The following is a 20,904-nucleotide window of genomic DNA, read 5'->3' as shown; positions in this document are numbered from 1 at the left end:
AGGTGGAAAGCCCATTTCTAACTGTTACCTTTGATGCACACCTGTTCCAACTAGTAAAACCCGCATGCTTGTACGAGGGACACACATACCTCCAAAGTTCACAAGGGCTCATACCTCCAAAGTTCACAAGGGCTCCTTTAGGTCATTTAAGAGAACATATTGTCTAATTTACCAGCAAACCATTTTGATATCTCAAGCCATTTACCACCAAAATTAGGCCATTTGTGATATCTCAAGCTATTAGTAGTATTCTCTTTCGCAACCATCAACATGTCAACAAGCATTTGAACCAATTAAAAAAAAAAAAAAATAGCATTTGAACCAATTGAAGTCTTTATGGCACAGTATAAAATTCAGGAAAGTAATTATATTTTGACATGAGAACAGATTCCGATTCAAGGGAAAATTCTATGGCTACCAATGAAGGTGTTAAGGACATACTAAGCAGAACCTTCTCAATTTCCATTATGGAAACAAGGTGGAAGGAGACAAATGTGAACAAAAAAAAAAAAAATTATAATATAGGGAACAAATGAACAGGAAAAAAAAAAAAAAACAAGACAGTAATCAATACGATCACTTCTAAATTGGCCACTAGCTACATATCTACAGCAGACTAGATATTTGCAGTAGGAAGCAGATACCAACTGAAACAGCCTCATGATGACTCAAAGAAGGTGCAGTCCTTTCTTGCATGCTTAGGAATCAGCTTGACCACCATCTCTGCTGGCACTTCCTTTAGTTCTGATCAAGAAGAACAAGAATGTCAACATACAATTGATCAGTATTGCATTGGGAAAACGAAACAGTATAAGATGAGCATTACCATGGGGCTTAAAGTTGAATAGTGGGGGAAGGGGGCGTCCATTTGGCAGGCAGGTGTTAGGGTCACGAAGCTCATCAAAGAAGGGATGAACCAAAGCCTCCAGCTGATTGCAGATAAACAACATTACCCACAAAATATAAGACCATGTAAATATCTAGCAAAGACAAATCCAATCGACTAGATAGAAACAAGCATTAAACGATGCTAGTGAATTTGATAGGACAAGGACATAAATGCAATGCAAACAGCTTAATTCATTGTTGATGGAAAGAAGTAAGACTGCTTAAAAATAAAAATAAGAATAAGAATTAAAAAAAAAAAAAAAAAAAAAAAAAGAAGAAGAGGATATACAGCTGGTTGCAAGTTTTAGACTCACAGCTGTACTACGAAGATTTGGAGAATACTGAAGTAGTCTTGAGACAAGATCCATAGCTTCAGGGGGCACACGTTTGTGGAATATCTGAGGATCAATGAATATGATGAATTTTACCATATGATATGATCTTAGAAAGTAGAGAAACCAGATGTGAAGAAATATCCCTATCACCTTGTGCCATGGATAAGCTTTAATTTGGGGGAACTTAAATTCTGTGTAGTTAGGATTCATGCGCTTAATTTCCTCCCTAGTTGGGGTACCCAAAACCTGCACAAGTACACAAATTGTTATAAGAAAAAGGAACATATGAAAACAAGAGAATGGGAAGGAAACTGTTGAGTGTACATCATATATGTGTGAGTGTAAAAGGATCGAGTCCCACATTAAAAATATGTAAGAAGTATGAGTGGTTAATATAACATAGTTGAGCCCAAACTCATAGGCTTAGGACTTTGGGTTGTGTGGTGTCTCAATATGCTATATTATGGGCTCATTAAAAGACTTTCCAAGGTGTCAATCTTCCTAACAAGTGGTATTAGAGTCAATGATGGTGTGTGGTATGGTAGAGTGGTGCAAGCACAAACAAAAAAGTCCCTATCCTAGAGACAAAAAAGATGAAAGGTGCAAGCATGGATAAGCGTCCTTGGAGTGAAGGGCAAACTTTCATGGCATGGGCTTGTACAAGGGGTTCCTGGAGTAGGAATAAAAAGGGTGTAAGCTATGAGCATGGAGTGTGAGTAGTTAATGTAGCACAGTTGGGCCCATTAAGCTTTTGGGTTGTGTGGTGTCTTATGCTATATTAAGGGCTAAAAGACTGCCTAAGGTATCAATCTCCCTAACAAAAACATTGCAGGCATCCAAGAGGAGGGAAAGGAAACATTGCAAAAACTTGAACTTGGAGTTTGAAATCATCAAAATGCCTCAATATCAGATGGTCTACTGCACGTTCACCAGAAAAGATATCAGGAATCTTTACCAAAGGGAAATTTAAGAGTATTTAATCACCTTAATTATTTCAACAAGCTGATCTACTGCACGTTCACCAGAAAAGAGAGGCTGGAAATCAAGAGAAAGACTTGATTAGCTGGTAAAATAGATAAGAATAAGAAAGATACTGGAAATCAACTACATCAAAAAAGCTACCTACCTCTCCAAGCAATAATTCTGCTAGTACACAGCCAGCAGACCACATGTCTATGGCTGTGGTGTACTGAGTTGCACCAAATATAAGTTCAGGAGCTCGGTAGTACCTTGAACAGATGTAAGATATGTTTGTTTCCCCATTTACCTGTCAAACATAAATTCAAGTTAGTACAAAAAGCATCAGGTAACAAACATAAAAATGTGTTTTAAATGGAAAGCTACAGAGAAACAGACCAAGGCTTTGGCACTTCCAAAGTCACAGAGTTTAACTTGGTGGGTATGTGGATTGACCTGATATAAGAAAAAGTTAGAAAAAGAATTGTACATACATAATTGGAGAAAACAATATGACACAGCAGAAATCTTTAGGTTAATAACTTGAACCATTCAATATAAGAAACAATCCATTGAGTGCTTTGGAGAAGAAAAAGGGAAAATTACTGATGAACTCACCAACTCATATAGAAGAAAATAGCCATGATGTCATAACATGTAAAATCACCTTTTCCAAGTTCATAAACATTTTCATGGCCAAGACAGAGATTGTGTCCTATAGCACTACATGTTTACTCCACTAATAGTTAGACTAGATTGAACAAACACCTCAGTAAGCTACATACTAGTAGCAGATACTAGTTGACTTCTAAACCACATAAAAATTTATTTGGCTTTCCTCAATGTCCTTTAAAAGTATTTTGTGGATATTTAACTATGTTTAGAAGTCAGTAAAATTACTTCATATTGTTTGTTAAAATTTCATGCAACTATTCAAATATGATTTTTAATATTTTAAAATATGTTCAACCATTAATAGCCAAAGGAACACACTGCAGTCCAAGAGCTTTTGATCTCCCAGATTGGGAGATTAGACAACACACAGTCAGTTAGATTCCCACAACCCCTACTACTGATAATGCAAACCAACCATACAAATAATTGCTGAATAAGTACCTCTAAAATATACATGTACAATGGCACATGTATCTACAAATTATTCACAAATGCACAATAAATGAAAAGGAATGGATGTTCACAAACCAGCAAATTTTGAGGCTTTACATCCCTGTGACACACTCCAACACTATTATGAATGTATGCAAGTGCTCTACATATCTGCAGGAAAACATAGACAAATCTGATGTAAGATCCAGACGTTACAGATGACTATTGATTTGCATTTTAGAATTAAAAAATTACAACTCATGACTTATCAAGATATGTATACATATGAAAGGGAAATGTTGAGATAAGCTATGATAAAACACATTTCAAATAGAAAAATCAAGATACATGTACAACATATACCTGATAAAAGTAAACTTTTACGTATGTCAATGGCATCCTTTGATGCATCTTATGGTAGTGTCTGATCACCTGATAGACAGTCTCGGGTACATACTCAAGCACAAGGTTAAGATAGAGCTCATTCTTGTCAGTTGTTGAAAAGAAGCAGTGCTTCAAGCGCACAACATTGGGGTGGTCTAGAAGATGCATGATTTGTAACTCCCGGTTCTTGTACCTCTTGTCTTGAAGAACCTTTTTTACAGCAACTGTTTCATGATTTTCTAGGCACTTTGCCTGCATATTAACCCACATCAAATAAGAAAAACAAGTTTAGTGAACCGTCCAAATCTTCTTCAAATTCAAAAAACAGAACTCACCCGACCACACCCATGAACAGTTCCTTAGAAGTTAGAAACAACCTACTGCTTCTTTTTGTCACAAAAAATCAACCCACCACAAGCATGTATATTGTAGCCTAGTTATAGAAATAAACAATTTTACCTGGAATACTACTCCAAAAGATCCATTTCCCACAACACGTTCAGCCATGTAGCTTATCGTCTACAATCATCAAGTCATTAACACACTATTTAGTCACTGTGAAATACAAGAAACTAAAAGAACATGTATATTTTCCAAGGCGCAGAATAAATTTCAGAAGTATACTTGTTTTGGATCGCCATGTTTTCCACTGATAGTTGTGACAATTACATGGCCTACCTCTGTGCCTTTACCATCAACAACAGTTGTTCCTATTTCCTGTAAATATATCAAATCCAGCTCTCATTAATCAAGTGGAGATTGGAGACGATGAAAGGCAGATAAGGAGAGAAAAGAAGAAGGCATGCCATTTACCTTGTCCCCTCTAATTTTCATGTCCTTCATCTCATCAAGCAACTTATCAACACCAACTGCATTTCCGGTTGAACCTCTTAACCCAGAAGCCATTATCACAAGAAAATAGTATCAAGCAAATGTTTCCCTTCAAAAGTCACCTTCTTCAATGAGATAGAAGAAATCAATAACATATCTCCGGGAAAAAAGAAAAAGAAAAAATCCAAATTGCCAAAACATGTATATAGCTCATCAGAATAACGCTATGTTCTAGTTCAAACCGCACATATATAGATAAAGGGGAACATTAAAAAACATTCATTTGTCACTTCAAATTTCCAATTCATTTCAGTTTCCCATACTTTCTAGGCAACCAAACAGAGCACCCACTAGACATAACAACAAGGAAGCAAAAAGAAACAAATAAAAAAAAATGATAATGAAGCCATAAAACATTTATCAAAACTATTCATCCAAAAAAAAAGAAAAAAACATTTACCAAAACATGACCCAAGAGTCAAAACACAGCAAATGTTAAACTCATTGCAAAAGAAACCAGACATTAACATTGCGCTAGTGGTCGACGAATCAAAGTACGAGTAGAGGGGTTTTACTGTGTCAGGTAGCTAAGCGGAATCCATGGCCGGACGGCGGACCTCTGTGCTGTACTTTGGTTTCAGAGAGACAGAGAGAGAGATTTTTACAAAGGCTTTGGTGTTGCAGTAGTTATAAGTATGTTTTTTTTTTTGTTGCTTTGTGGGATTTAATGACGGTCAAACATCACAATCTTCTTTCTTACCTTTATCCACGTACGGCCTCCTCCTTTTTTGACCGTTCAACACCAGGGCCCACTGGTTCCCATATCTTTGATTAGGCAAATACTTTTCCAAAAAAAAGTGGGAAAAAAAAGAAAAAGAAAAAGCTATTCTATAATGGATTTAATTAATAAGTTACAGTTTTGAGGGAGTGTGAACACAATATTTTTACGTGATTTAAAGATAAAAAAATTAAAAATAGTTTAAGTGTTATATATATATATATATATATATATATATATATATATATATATATATATATATATATATATATATATATATATATATATATATATATTTATTGTTTGTCAATATTTTTATGGAAAAAATATTTTTTTTAAAAAAACTCTCTTAATTAACAATCAATTTTAAAATAGTCTCATAAATTTTTAAGTATGTTAAAGTGACTCATCAAACTATTGAATTGTGCCAAAAATGCTACTTTTTTCTTTTTTTTCTTTTTTTTTTTATAATACTCTTATTCTTTTTAAAACTAAAATAACAAAATAATAAAAAAACTTTTTTTTTTAAAAAAAAAAAACTAATTCTTATAGATAAATGCAAAATCAGTCATTCTAATTGGCCTAAATTACAAATCACTCCATGTGGTATAAAATAATTTAGAGGTTCTCAGGATAGGCCAAAATAATAATTTAATTCGTGCAGTTAAAACACTTGACATATTTTATTAATATTCATGTCAGCATCAATAAAATGATAACACATGTCATTCTTAATTAAAAAAAATGAAAAATTAGTTCATATCATTTACCTAATTTATAATTTACTCTAGGTGGCCGGGGCAGCCACCCCAGCAGCCCTTTTCTTCTTTTTTTTTTTTTTTATTAAAATTAATTAATTTTTAAAGTTTGAATTTCTTTAAGTTTTTCAAAAAAAAAAATAGTTTTTTTATTAATTTTTTTATTTTAGTTTTAAAGAGAATAAGGGTATTATTGAGAAAAAAATAAAATAAAAAAGGTAGTATTTTTAACATATTTTAAAATCGGTCGTTAGTTAAAGGGGCTTTTTTTTTTTTAATATTTTTTCTTATTTTTATTTTGAAAAAAAAAAATAGAAGACAACAATTAAAAAAAAAAATAACAAATGTAGCTAGTATATAACAAACATAGCTAGTATTTTTTTTTTGTGAACGTAGTATAATATCTTTTTTCATATAATCACTTGTGAGATATAGGACTCTTAAATGGATGGCCTAAACTTGGTTGGATTTTTTTTTTTTAATGGTTTATTAAATTAGTATGTCCTTAGAGTACGTAATTCTCACATGTATTTTTTATAGGACAAAAATTTTCTTTAAACTTGGTTGGAGGAAGCTCCTCACCCTAATTTATAAAAATGCCATGTGTCTACATGTAAAAAACACATGCTTTTTAAATAACAAGGATAAAGTTGAAAGAGACACGTGCTTTTACTAAATTTTCTTCCAACTATGTCATTTATATTTAAAAAGCATGTGTTTCTCATATGTAAAAATAACACATGACAATTTTATAGTCTGGTTTAAAGGAAGACTCTATCCAGGGACAGAGGGAGGGGGGCTGGCAAGGGCCATTGCCCCCCTCCTCCCCCAATTTCTTAAATATATATATATATAAGGTTGGAAAAAAAAAATTTCTAAAACAATAAAAAATATAAAGTAAAAAAATAAAAATTTAGCCTATTGGTCCCTATCTAACAAATTTTTTGGTCGCTGGCCCATGATCATAAAAACTTTTGGCTCCGTCCCTGACTCTATCCCTTCTTAAATACATTTGAGAATCATGTACCTTATTAAAAATGCACGTGAATTCACATGCTCTAATGATAAATATGATCGGTTTAATAAACTTGATTGGAATAATGTATATTTATAATCACATGCTTTAATAATAAATATCGATTTAATAGGTTAAATTGGGGAAAATTCATCAACCTAATATCAAGGAAATCTTTGTCCAAATTTGGTGGGGTTGTGGATTTTTTTTATTATGTTGAATGGATTTAATATGAAATAGTGATTTTTTTTTTAATTTTTTTTTCCAGTGTAAGAACATATGAGATAGGAGATATGAGATAGGAGATATGAGATATGGAATAATGGAAGGATTAATTGTAAGGAATTTGTGAAAGATTTTTTATTTTATTTTTTCGAAGTAAAAAGGATGCACGTGACACAATTAATGCAGATGTGTACAACTCGTAAATAGTAATAGCTATTTTACATGAAGTGGCCTTTTTATCAATTCTCTCTCTCTCTCTCTCTCTCTCTCTCTCTCTTTTCTTTTTTTTCTTTTTAAAATTTTTATTTATTTATTTATTTAAGTAAATCAATTCTCATTTTAATCATCTCCATTCATGCAATATTTCTTTATTTATTTATTTTTAGTGTATTTCTTACCTAAATCTAATATTGATGTTAAAGTATTGATTAAATGATTAAATTTATATTTTCTTATCAACTTAAACTTTTTGGACAAGTGATGATTTAATATAGTATTAGAGCAGAGATTATGAGTTCTCGAACCCCACTTTCTTTATTTACTACTAATTTTAATTGAATATTTTACATGTTAGTTCTCACATATTAAAAATGAAATTGAGCTTACATGTGAATGAAAGTGTTAAAGTATTGATTAAATGGTTAAATTTATTTATTTTTATTAACTTAAATTTTTTAGATTAGTGGTGATTTAACAATTGACTTGGTTAAATCACGTTGCTGATAGACAAAAATCTTCATTCGAATGGATTGTGAACTTAGGGTTAAATTCTTTAATATATATTAGAGGAAAAAAAAAAAAAAAAAAAAAAAGAGAGAAGAAGAAGAAGAAGATATTAAAAAAAAGAAGAAAAAAAAAAATTGATTAAAATTTTAAAACAGTCGAATACCACAAGAGACATAATAATACTAAAAAAAAAAAAAAATCACAAGATATTAAGTAAAAGACATTAAATCACAAAAGATTTACATACATTTTCTCCTAAAATTAAAATGGTCATGAGAGACAACTAATTTGACCATTAAGCTTGTATTCATAATTGTACGAGGTTTTTTTTTAAAAAAATAAAAATAAAAAAAATAAATAGATGTCATTGTTTTATGATTAGTGAAATAATTAAGAAAAAAATTGATTTGTCCATTTAATTTTAATAGCAGACTTGTCAATTATGCACATTTAATCATTTCATCAGTTGTGAACTACGTTAGTTTGTAAAAAAAAATTATGGTAAAAATTTAAGCTCTATTTGTTAATTTGTTTTAAAATGGTTTTTTTTTTTTTTTTTTTGAAAATAGAAAAACAAATGGGAGAAGAATTAGTGATTATAACAATGGAATTGGAGATGGAATGAGTCCTATTGCAAAGGTTGGATTAGATGATGAAGTAATCTATTATTGGGTGCCACGAGGGCTTGGATAGAGATGGATATCTACTCCATCTGTGTACCAGAGAAGAAGACAAGCAGTAGTTATCAAAGCTCCAAAAGAAATGGAGCAATTTTTATGTAATTTATTATTTTAATAAATGTGTCACTATTTTATAGGATTGTAACATATTATTTGAGGACAAATTTGATAAATTTTTTGAGAAATATAGACGTTAGTTTATTTTCTTGTAATATTATCACTCATTTAGGTTTGATGGTACCATTTTATATTCTCCTTTATTAGTTTATTCTATGTTCTTGTAGGGTTTATTTCGTTTCTTAATTAGTTTAGTTCTACTTTAAGTTTACTTGTTCATCACTCTTAGTCTCTTTATAAATAGAAAGCATTGTAATACAGTTTAACATAAAATACAACGTAGTCAATATATAGTCCATACGACTCTTTCCACTTATTCTCTCTCTTCTCTTTCATATTATCTTATATACATGGCATTAGAGCTTTTTACACAATGGATGAGAATGTTGGATTCAAACTCCCAGCAATTGTCTAAATTTTTAGCAATTCGAATAGTTAATTATCAAATGATTTTTTTTATATGACTCATTTATTCAAAGTAGACCTCGGTTTGCATACTGGCTCGATAAACTTTGAGACCTAAGGTGACAAGTTTAAGTGAGCCATTTTCCTTATATTTAAATACTAATTAAATTAAAATTTATTTTAATATTTTTATTATATTTATTAATTTAATATGTCAATTAAAGTGCTTTCTTCTATTTGCATGTAAAACTTTTTTTTATAACTTATTAGATATAAAATGACTTATTACTTGATTCAAATACATGAAATAATATGATCCAATGAAAAATATAGAGAAAAATGAAAATAAGTTATATAAATATTGATTTGTAATAGAACATATTAACGTAATGCGGAAAAAAATTGTTGGACATTGAAGACCTGGTGATGGTGTAATCCTATCTATTATGCACAATGCAAACAATGAAAATTTATGCAATGTTGGAGAAAAAATTATGCACGTTGGACTAATTTCATGAATGTAAAAATTGGGCTTTTAAAAATAGTAAATAAATGGGACTTTTCAAAAATTTATAAATGTTTTTTCTGAACGTAAATAATGAAACTTTCAATTTGTAGTTACTTTTATCATAATTGAGGGCCTTTATTAGAAACTATTTATTAAATTTTTACCATATTAAAGTTAAAATTTGTAGGAAATAATCTTTTATTGTATAATTATTAAGTGGTAGCCTTAATTAAAGAGTATTTTATTAACTTTTTACTATGTTAGCTAGATCATTAGAATGTTGTTTTGAGCCACACTTTTTATTTAAAAAAAATATATATTTATTGTATAATTATTAGTTGGAAGCCTTATTCAATTTGAGGTCTTAAGTGACCGTCTAAGTCACTTAAAGCCCGAGCCGCCATGTTGGACTACTCACCTATCTATTCGGGTCGGTGAATCTTTTGCTAGCAATCTTTTTGGAACCAACCATGCATAAACTTCTTTGTAGATCAATAAATTCAATCTTTCAATAATTGAAGGCATTCTAACTAGTAATTTAAGGGCATTTATGATCCCATCGGAATTTAGCCAAATGAAGATTAGGTTTTGGACCATTGGCTGCTGTGTGTTTCCTACCAACGGGACACAGTTAACAAGGCCACTTGACTCACCACCAGCACCAAGGCAGCACTTGACTCCAATAATGCTCACATACTGATTAGGGATGTTTGCTGGTCCACTCAAATGAAGAGAGAGAGAGAGAGAGAAGCTTTTGAATATTAAGAGTATAAAAAGTCATGTTATTTTAACCGAAATAAAGTTGAATTATTTTACTTTTTAGATTTTATTTTATTACATATAAATTATCTAACGGTATACATGACATTGTTTTACTTGAAAATGACGTCCAATTCCACATCATGCTCATTCACCCCGTCTTAATACATGGTGAAGGAATGGAGCTACGAAGACTACGTTACAAAATTTATCGTAAGTATAGTCCATAATGTTAGCTAAATCATGCATCGATGATTTATTATAAGCCTACACAACAGAGCATATGTTTTTGTTTGTTTTTAATTCGAGTAATGTTACTCTTCATACTTATTAATTACACTGACGTGACATATTTTAAGTGACATACTTTTTGATTTTTTGAACTCGTTGACATGATAAACCATTTAAAACACGTCACATCAGTCGATGATTTTGATTTTGTGGTTTTTATCATCTTCTATTTTAAGTGGGAAAAAAAAAAAAGCACTGCGATAATACTTATTTATTTTTTGTAAATACAATTGTGTGTTTGTATTTCATATTGATATGTGATTTATTTTGATAAGCTGATTTTATAGTGAACCAAGTTAGTTTAATATTGTGGCTCCTATCATAAATTATTAAGTTTTTATTTATTAGATTTAGATGTTTTGGTAACCCGCATTCTATTTTAATATTTTCAAGTTCTAAGTATAATGTAATCAGAAACTGAGAACGATAAAGTTTTCTTTTAAATTGAGTTGAAAAAAAAAATTCAAATCCAATCTATTAAACTGTATTTGCATTTTTAATATGATTAACAGAGCATACGAAAATATAAGTGAGAATTACGTACTCTAAGAACAGATGTCAATCTAATAGATTGAATTAAAAAATAAAAAATAAAGGTCAACTTAGGGGAAAATTTAGTCCAATTTCAAAAGGCCAGTTCAAGCAAATGCTCTGTAAAACTCACCAAATAGATTTGTAAAAGACTGGACTCGGGCCTCAATTTAATATCACGAGCTAAAGCCTCTCGTAGGGGCCTAAATGGCCTATTTAGTTTATTCCTTTAGTCCTTCGTATGCTAAAGAGTCATAATAAAGATAGCAAGTTATTTTATTGCTCAAATGGCTAAAGCCTCTCGTAGGAGCTTAAATGCCCCGTTTGTTTCGGCGTAAAATGGTTTTCGTAGTAAAATAGTTTCAGGGAAGTCATTTTTTAGAAAAATATTTTCCGTTGAAATCATTTTTCGGTGTTTGGCGCGTACGGAAAATTACAAATATTTTTTTGTATTTTAATTTAATCATATTAATTTAAAAAAATTAAATTTTATTTACAAAATAAAAAATATTAATATAAAATAATATAAAAATATTTTTTAAAATTTGGCATATACAAATTCCGGCAAAAGTTGCCGGAATCCGGCCATTTTCGCCGGATTCCGGCGAACTTTGCCGGAATCTGGCACATAACGGCCGGATCCGGCCTCTTCGGCCAGTATCCCGGCCAGACGGTCGGATCCGGGCCGGATCCGGCGAGATAGCTTGAGATCCGGCCGTTCCGGCTAGTCTGGCCGGAATCCGGCATGATATCCCCGGAATCCAGCGACATTTGCCGGACGTCCCCGGATTCCGGCTTAATTTGTCGAATTCCAGCACCGACCGGAGTCGGAATCTGACTTGTCGAAATTCGGCAATAGTCAACTGCTTGAACATAAAGGTTGACTGCGTTGTTTAAAAAAGAATCGACTGCATCTACAATTTACGGAAAATGATTTACGCTTTTAAAAAGCGTAAATCATTTTTTAAAATTTATTAAGCATTTTTGGTCAAACGGAAATCATTTTTCGGTTGACCATTATTTTCGCCCTTGCCAAACACCGGAAAATACCAAAATTATTTTTCAGAAATCATTTTACACCGAAACAAACGGAGCATTAGGGGAAAATTTAGTCCAATTTCAAAATGTCAGTTCAAGCAAATGCTCTGTAAAACTCACCAATCAGATTTGTAAAAGACTTGGACTCGGGCCTCAATTTAATATCACGAGCTAAAGCCTCTCGTAGGGGCCTAAATGGCCCATTTAGTTTATTCCTTTACTCCATATGCTAAAGAGTCATAATAAAGATAGCAAGTTATTTTATTGCTCAAATGGCTAGAAAGAGTTCCCATGATTCTTACTTTTTTTCTTTTCTTTTTATTTATTTATTTATTTACTTATTTATTATTCACATGAAATTTATAAGCAAGTCTAGGATAGCCTGCTCCATGTTCGGGCAGGTGAACTCTATAACGACTCTGTTATATTTATTATTCGAACCGCTAATCATCCGAACTAGGGACGGAGTCAGAAGTTCTTATGAGCAGGGGCCAGTGACAAAAAAAAAAAAAATTATTGACAAAGGCCAATAGGTTAAATTTTTAATTTTTAGCTTATATATATATATGTATATATTTTTTTTAGATTTTATTTTTTTAACTTTATAATTTTTTTGAGTAATGCTACATATCATCCCTTTGTCCCCTTAAAATTGATGTGATTCTTAAAAGAGTAATGATTCACTACCACCTAAATATATAACTTTTCACCATCTTGTCTATGTGGCAAGGTGGTCCCCTACCTTAATTTATTTTTAAAAAATAAAAAAACTCAAAAAGTAGTGGGGGACCACCTTGCCACATAGGTAAGGTGGTGAAAAGTTGTATATTTGGGTGACATTGAATCATTATTTTTCTTAAAATTACCATTGGATTTATGATAGATCATTATAGGATTTTGATCAAATGGTGATTTTAAGAGCCACATCATTTTTGGAGGACAAAAGGAAGACAAAAAGATGATATGTAGTATTACTCAATTTTTTTATTTTTAAGGAAATTGGGGGACATGGCCCTCTCTTTATCTCTGATCCAAATAGTAAATTGATGAGAATCCAAACCTCAAGAGTCTAAGACTATGTAGACCTAATTGTGATGGACATGACAGAATTAAGTCAGAGGTCATTTGGGTTTTAAATTGCTGTAGACTATGTTATCTTGTACACACCTTATCCCAATTAAGTAGATAAGACCATAATTAATTCTGCCACGACTTTGTGATATATTAGAGAGCACCTACCTTTATCAAAAAAGATCATATAAAAAAAATATACCTTTTAGATGCTTATATAAAAAAAATATACCTTTTAGATGCTTACTATCTTTCAAGCAACTTTCATTTAAACTTTTCTCTCTAGTGAACATTGGTTTGTCAAAAAAATAGTAAGAAACACTCATCATGTATCAATTACTGACTATCCATGTAATGATCTAAAAAAAAATGTTAGCCATATATATGCGGGTAATGATAAAAACTATATTTTTATCACACAGTTATCTCTCAATGCCGTCGTGACAATTTCTATTAATTTTCCGAGCAATTTTTGTTAAAAATAATAAAATAAAAAATATAATGGTTGATTGGAACTGCTATATCAGCATGATAATATAATTCTGCGATAAAAATGTGGTACAGAGTATTACTGCATATGCTTTACACTCTAAGAGGACAAGTTAATTTATAATTAACTCTCTAAAATTAGTTTATAAAATTTAGTGTTAGAAAAATTATTTTGAGAAAAGTACACATAATCACCTCAAACTACTATCTCATTGTTAATGTCTCATCCTCCAAACCTACCAATTGTATCCCTATCTAAATTATCAAAAAATGTCAATGTCCCCCTAATGACAAAAATACATTTCATAAAATTATTAAAATTTTAAAGAAAAAACTAAAAAAATTATTAAAAATTATATAAAATAACAAAAAGTTTTACAAAAAATACAAAATAATAAATAAAAACTGGTTTTTTTTTTTTTAAAAAAAGAAAATTTTCAGTTATTATTTTGTTTTTGTTTTTTTTTTTTTAATCTTTTAGTCTCTTTTTTTTTTTCGAATTTATAAAGAAATTTTTGTCTTATTGAAAAAAAAATTAGGTTATTTTTGTCTTTTTGTTGGTTCTAGAGGGGAATATTGACATTTTTTTTATAGTTTAAAGAGAAATGTTGACACAATTGGCAGTTTGTGAGGACATTAACAATTAAGTGATAGTTTGAAGAGATATGCATGTATACTTTTTTTTTTTTTAATTATTTTTTTATACCGTCTATTAAATTGGTATCTACCTAACTCAATTTGAAAAAAAAAAATTAAAAATAAATAAATAAAAATTGATGGAAGTATGAATAAAACAAGTTTGAAAGGGAAATTAGTGGATGTAGTTATGAAAGCTGACAAGTATGAGGCTGTGGTTACACAATATTTGGTATTGGCTTTGTTGTCACTGAATGCAGCCACACAATCAAAAGGCAGAAGATATAGTCCACAAAAAAATAAAGCAGTGCCTTTTTTGGAAGAAGGGTCCAATTTAGCTTAACCATTTTCTAATCCCATATAATATAAACCCACCCACAAATTAAACACTGCCAAGTGTCCTCCATCATGCCCATTATATGTTTCCTAATTATGCCCCAATCTCTAATTCTTTTTATTTTATCTTTTGGCCATCCCTATTAAATTTATATTAGAAAAGTAATTGACAAATTAGTATTTCCTCTAATTTCGAACATTTTAGGATAAATAAGATTGTGATGATCTCTTGCTTCATATTTGTTTTCAGATAATTTTTTGTATTTAGAATATTTAATTAAAATTGATTAAATTGTATTTTAAAAGTTTAAATGGATTAAAAAAAATTAATTATTTAGTTAAAAAAATTGAACCAAATATTTACTAAATATTTGGTTCAAAAAAGTTTCAAGCAGGTCTCTCAGTAGTGCATGGAAGTGGTCAAAATGTATCTGGATCGTTCAAACGCCATATAATTGGTCCATTATGCTGAGTTGGCGTTTAGCACGGCCCAGATGCAACGATAACCGCATATGATATGAGGTCGTTTACCTACGTACAACAATGGCACAAGCATTGTCATTAAGGCTATATAATAGGGGTAGTTCCGTCCAAAAAAATCTAAAGAGGTTTCTGACTCCTACCACCGGTCCACCACCAACGTAAACAGCCTACGTCAGCAAGTGTGAACTCAAAAAAACCGAGAAAAATTCTATTGTCGCGAGAACTCTTATTTTCCCTAAACACCCTTGGACATCCTCCATCCATATATAATCTATAGTTTAAGAGTGACAATTTATTTTACTTTTATTTATTTTAAATGAAAATTTAATATTATTGATCAAAGATCAGCATCGTAGAACATTTAGTTATGAGATAATAGTATCAAAGATACAATGTGAAATGACCTCTCTTCAGGTCTCATTACGAACATATTAAACTGTCTCATTTACTAAAATATGAGCTGCTCGATTATATTTTCGTTTGACATGACTAATTTGTCAACTAAAAAACAAAGTATTGCCTATATCTATCTCAAATACACTCCAAGTACTTCACTACAGTAACAACTCGTAAAGTATTTCCTTCTAGAAAAACATGTCGTAGGCCAATACTGAACAAAACTCCGCTACCGAAAAAGAAAGAAAGAAAGTGACCATTTATATTAATGTTAGGTTTAAGTTATGTTGAAGTGGGAGTATTAGATTATATATATTAATTTTAATTTGATTTATTTAATTAAACGAGTGAGATTTCTTAATTATAATTCGTTAATTTTGTGTAGCGTCCATATTAGGTTTTTAGTACATATAAAAAAGGGAAATGATAAATATACAACCCCATCACAACTTTGGCACAACCCCCACTCACAATGAGGTGAGGCCCACGTGTATGGGCCCCACCTCATTGTGAGTGGGTTGTGCCTAAGTTGTACAAAGGAGTTATACCCCAATCATCTCCTTATAAAAAATTGTCAGCCCTTATATCACACATTTGGTTTAGGTTATGATGAGATATAAGCATAAGACTATATAAGTCAACTCCAATCTCATGATATAACCCATTAATTCTGTCCTTTTGAAAAGTCCACTGTAAATGAAGGGCGTTTAGGTCATTTCAAGAGAACATTACGAAGGTCACGCGTCGGGCCCGAGAACTTTCACGCGTCCGTCAAGCGAAGCCCTCATTGCGTGTCCAACGAACAGCTGCACGTATCGCTCGGTCCCTAAAAACCCACACGTGCCCATCATCTAAACAACTTCACCGGTAGCCGCCGGTCAACCGCTGTCCTCCAGCTGACTTCTATAATTACCAGTTTCAACTGCTCCACTCAGAAATACTATTGATCGCTTAAAGAGCCAAAGAGAAAGTGCGAGAAAACTCTCAAGAAAGTCCGAGAAAAAGAAAAAGAATCAAAGGTATCTTCTTTCTTCCTGTTTGAGCCTGTTTGCGTGGTGTTTGTTCTGGTAAATTATATTGGACAATGGTTGTTGAAGCCGAGGTTGTGCGCCAACAGAGCGTGTCGTTGTTGGATGTTCAGGTATATCAAGCTCTCAAACGGCGAGGCTTTCTGTTCAGCTTGATTGATCTGTTTTTTTGTTTCTTTGGTGTTATGCTTGGTAATTGGCTAATGGGGTTGTGTTACTTTTGGATATGAAGATAAGGTTTTAGTTGTTTTGTGTTTCAGGACTTATTTTGTGTTGGATTTAGTGCTTAGATATTGAATTTAGACGATTGTTTTTTTTGAAGATTATGTGATGTATGTATAGGTTTTTAGATTGATATTGCTCTTAAAGAAAATTGTAATAGGGTATTAGCTGTATTTAGTCCATGTTTTAGATAGCCGAAAGATCGTTTTAGATCGATGTTATGAGATATACTGTCCCAGGAACATACGATCTTGCATAGTTTCTTTAAATTTTAGTATGGTTTTTCTTTGGTATTATAGTTTTATGTTGTTCTCTCAATGGTAACGAGGTTGAAGCTGAAAATAGGCTATAGATTTTTGCTTTTGATCCGTAGCTGAAAAGTTTCACTAATATATTCTATTCAAGGGTTAAAGGGAATTATATTTTTAAAAGTTTCCCATGATCTAGTACTTTAAAAATGAAAGAGAAATTTGAGACTATAAAGTTGTGAAAGTCTTCTGATTGTGTCGTTTACATGGGAGTCCAAATCTAGGGGATTTGCATGATTTCTTAATATCGTTTAATTACAAGCATGCTTACCCTTATAATTATGAATCGAATAACGAACTGTGAATAAGATAACAAATTGGAAAGCGGACCTCTACAGGCTTTTACAACTCAAAAAAAGAAAAAGAAAAGAGAACCAGTTAGTGAAATTTGCTAATTCTTACAAACAGAACACGATATAGGGATGTGTACCAAGTGGTGGCAAGTGTTTACCAACCTTATTGTTGGTAATGGTCTATAACCGCCTACTAAATTCACTCGGTTTACTTTCAGTTGGTTTCATGGGAGAGCCTATGAAATATAGTAATCTATATTGCTTATCGATGATATATGTTAGTAATACAACAAAGAATTTGACGTATGCGCTTAAGCTATATTTTGTGTTTTGATGCTTGTTGGATATTCAAGGTTAGCTTATATTAATAAGTTCTCTAATATTCGCCAGTAAGTTGAAGCTATAAAAATGATGCTTCAACAATTGGAGGATTTTATATGCTCTTCTGGGTGCAGAAGATTTTAATCATTAGTACCAGCATGAGCATTGGTATTATAAGCGTCAGTAATATTAGTAGATAGTTTCAACATTGTAATACTTAGCCTTCAAGGGGGAGATTTAACATCCAATTACTTTCTATTTACAGGATATTAATCCAGCAGACATGATTCCTGATGCTGCTCTTGAATCTTCCATCCTGCAATTTGTGCCCAGCATACGTTCTGGTAGCTTCTCTGACATTGGTCGTCGAAGATTCATGGAAGATGAGCATATATGTATAGATGATCTATCCTCACACTTGGGATCATCTTTTAAGTTTCCCAAACCAAGTGCTCTTTATGGGGTAATTAACTCTCTAGCCTATGGTTGCTATGATCTTAAATTTGATAGTTGTGGTGTTGCTTTCTTACGTTAAACTGACTGATCCTATTATGTCACATAGGTATTTGATGGTCATGGAGGACCTGAAGCAGCAGCTTATATCAGAAATAATGTAGTCAGACTCCTTTTTGAGGATGTCAACTTCCCCCAAACATCTGAAGTTGATGATGTTTACTTGGAAGGGGTTGAGAACTCACTCCGGAAAACATTTCTTATGGCTGACCAAGCCTTAGCAGATGACTGCAGTGTGAGCAGCTCTTCAGGGACGACGGCTATTACTGCTCTGATATTTGGAAGGTATAAACACGCTTTAGAATTTTGTGTCTCCTTGGCAAAGCATTGTTTCAATTACATGATATTGGTTCACTGGGATCAATTTATGCCATTTACTCTGTCTAGTGAAACTGCTTTGATTAAATCTAGTTTCTTATGTATGATTAGTACAATATTCATACTTGATTTAGAATATACTTATTTGGGAATGTTGGTGTTGATTATTGCACCCCTCTCTTGTTTTATGTTACTTGAACCAGTGAAGTGTTTTACTATTCCTGATTTCCTCAACGTATATTTACTATATTGCCTGATGGGCTAATGTTGGCTTGTACTGTCTCTTATTGTGTGTTTCTCAAACTAACAAGTATGTGGTAGCTAAAGAAGAAATTGCCAATTGCTATATATATGCTTTAGTTCAATCCTCTGCGTAGTTGTTTCGGTATTATTTTCTCTGTTGCTGGCTGATCTCTTTTCTCTTCCAGGTTTCTCGTGGTTGCCAATGCTGGTGATTGCAGAGCAGTTCTCTGCCGGAAAGGTGAGGCATTTGATATGTCTGAAGACCACAGGCCAGTTTATCCATCAGAGAAGAGGCGAGTTGAAGAATTAGGTGCGTACATTGATCGCGACGGGTATCTCAATGGTGATATATCAGTTAGCCGAGCATTGGGGGACTGGGATATGAAGTTCCCTGGTTCTCCTTCGCCTCTCATTGCGGAGCCAGAGTTCCGGCAGATGTTTCTCTCTGAGGATGATGAATTCCTCATCATTGCGTGTGATGGAATTTGGGATGCGATGTCAAGTCAGCAGGCAGTTAGCTTTGTTCGTCGTGGGCTTCGGCGGCATGATGACCCAGAGCAGTGTGCAAGGGACCTTGTCAAGGAAGCCTTCGATCTCAACACAATTGACAACCTCACTGTGATTGTTGTATGCTTCTCGGAGCCATCACCACCTCGGCAAAGGAGGTTTAGGTACTGTAGCCTATCTCCAGAGGCCCTTTATAGCTTGGGGAGCTTGCTGGATGGCAGTGCCAGCAACTGAATGTATATAAATTTGTCGAATAAAATCTCCCTTTTACTGTTTAGTCTAAATATAATCCCTTCAGAAGACAATAAATACTGTTTTTGGCTGCTTCAGATAGATGGGAGAAAAAGCAGCTAGCAGTTTTGTAGGTGCTGACTATTCAGCTTTACATGGTGCAACTCCGGGCTGATGTACATAACCATTGCATGGGGATGGTGGTGGTGGTGGTGTAGAGATGTTGTATACTGATACATTACATGTTCAAAGTCATCATCGATTCATTTTTTGACATGAACAGTTGATAAATAGCATTTTCGTCCAAGCATGATCCTGCACAGCCTATTCTTGATCCCTGAAAATAAATTTTGATTTGCCGCTATATGATTCAGTGAGCCAATCTTCAAATCCACGCCCATAGTAATTGTTTTATTTTTGTTAGAATATAAATTGTTAGATTTTGATTAATACTTGGGAAATAGTAAAAAAATGGGAACCACGGGTGAGAAAATTTCCTTTAATATTCTTTACATATATTAGAACCAACAAAGTCAAAACAGATGCAATATTGTATCCAGGTTTTTTTTTATATAATTATTTATTTATTTTTGTCCAAAGGATATTTATTGGGCTTATAATTAAATTATCGAGGTGCCCTATTGATAAAAGTTATATACTGCATGCCACATCAGTTTTAATAGATGAAAGGTGAATACTTGGACAGTTTTTCGTCCCCTTCTATTTTAGCTTCCTTTTCATTTCACTTAAAAGGGTGATGATTTCTTTTACGATCAAGATTTTGTTTTGTTACGTTTAATCATGTATACCGTAAACATTTATAAAATTTAATTTGAACTATGAAATTAATTTTCTCCATTTCTCCTTATACGCCCTAACATTTATTTTGAAATAAATAAAAAGAAAAAAAAAAAACTTCAATTCTCAACAATTCAACATGTTTTAAGAGATTTTTAATGGAGATAGTTAATAGGCTTATCCCTATTTATCTTAGAACTTATTAGTAATTATTGTTCTTGCTGGAGCCCAACTTAACTTATCGAGTAAACAATTGCTTTATGCCTACGGTGTCAAAGTGGTGCCATTCTTAAATGAATAAAAAAAAAAAAGAAAAAAAAAATGTTGAACACACTTTTACTTTCCCACTCTCAAATTTAAAATTTAAAATCACCGTCG

At 32.2% G+C, this 20,904-nt stretch overlaps 2 protein-coding genes across 5 annotated transcripts; one reads left to right on the top strand and one right to left on the bottom strand.

Annotated features, from left to right (window-relative positions):
• Positions 1-352: 352 nt before the first annotated feature.
• Positions 353-5,217, bottom strand: LOC133851828 (glycogen synthase kinase-3 homolog MsK-3-like). 3 transcript variants are annotated; one of them, XM_062288421.1, is made up of 13 exons: positions 5,078-5,217; positions 4,485-4,627; positions 4,296-4,388; positions 4,131-4,190; positions 3,651-3,923; positions 3,384-3,458; positions 2,580-2,636; positions 2,350-2,490; positions 2,208-2,258; positions 1,374-1,469; positions 1,203-1,286; positions 827-929; positions 353-744 (listed from the first exon to the last, which is right to left on the bottom strand). In XM_062288421.1, the coding sequence occupies exons 2-13, from the start codon at positions 4,575-4,577 to the stop codon at positions 659-661; spliced, it is 1,212 nt and encodes a 403-aa protein (XP_062144405.1). In that variant the 5' UTR covers positions 4,578-4,627; positions 5,078-5,217; the 3' UTR covers positions 353-658. The 3 variants fall into 3 exon arrangements, with proteins under 3 accessions (XP_062144405.1, XP_062144406.1, XP_062144407.1); XM_062288422.1 differs by having other exon boundaries at positions 4,485-4,624; positions 5,078-5,184; XM_062288423.1 differs by having other exon boundaries at positions 4,485-4,611; positions 5,078-5,182.
• Positions 5,218-16,609: 11,392 nt separating this feature from the next.
• Positions 16,610-20,035, top strand: LOC133851441 (probable protein phosphatase 2C 49). 2 transcript variants are annotated; one of them, XM_062287875.1, is made up of 4 exons: positions 16,610-16,763; positions 18,182-18,379; positions 18,479-18,714; positions 19,176-20,035. In XM_062287875.1, exons 2-4 carry the CDS (start codon positions 18,200-18,202, stop codon positions 19,729-19,731), a joined length of 972 nt encoding a protein of 323 aa, XP_062143859.1. In that variant the 5' UTR covers positions 16,610-16,763; positions 18,182-18,199; the 3' UTR covers positions 19,732-20,035. The 2 variants fall into 2 exon arrangements, with proteins under 2 accessions (XP_062143859.1, XP_062143858.1); XM_062287874.1 differs by having other exon boundaries at positions 16,683-16,885.
• The last annotated feature ends 869 nt before the right edge of the window (positions 20,036-20,904 follow it).

This window comes from Alnus glutinosa, chromosome 12 (genome assembly GCF_958979055.1).
Source record: "Alnus glutinosa chromosome 12, dhAlnGlut1.1, whole genome shotgun sequence".
Taxonomy (NCBI): domain Eukaryota; kingdom Viridiplantae; phylum Streptophyta; class Magnoliopsida; order Fagales; family Betulaceae; genus Alnus; species Alnus glutinosa.
The sequence above is the reverse complement of the archived record's forward strand: the minus strand, read 5'-3'. Positions and strand labels throughout refer to the sequence as shown.

Bases quoted from the DNA above. Each gene is read 5' to 3' on its own strand.
- LOC133851828 (XM_062288421.1), bottom strand. From the start codon at position 4,577: ATGGCTTCTGGGTTAAGAGGTTCAACCGGAAATGCAGTTGGTGTTGAT. The intron at 2,491-2,579 runs GTCTGTTTCTCT...TATGTTTGACAG, and splicing joins TTGGAAGTGCCAAAGCCTTG to GTAAATGGGGAAACAAACAT. The intron at 1,470-2,207 runs GTGATTAAATAC...GTACTTGTGCAG, and splicing joins AGCTTGTTGAAATAATTAAG to GTTTTGGGTACCCCAACTAG.
- LOC133851441 (XM_062287874.1), top strand. From the start codon at position 16,829: ATGGTTGTTGAAGCCGAGGTTGTGCGCCAACAGAGCGTGTCGTTGTTG. The intron at 16,886-18,181 runs GTATATCAAGCT...TTCTATTTACAG, and splicing joins TGTCGTTGTTGGATGTTCAG to GATATTAATCCAGCAGACAT. The intron at 18,380-18,478 runs GTAATTAACTCT...TATGTCACATAG, and splicing joins AACCAAGTGCTCTTTATGGG to GTATTTGATGGTCATGGAGG.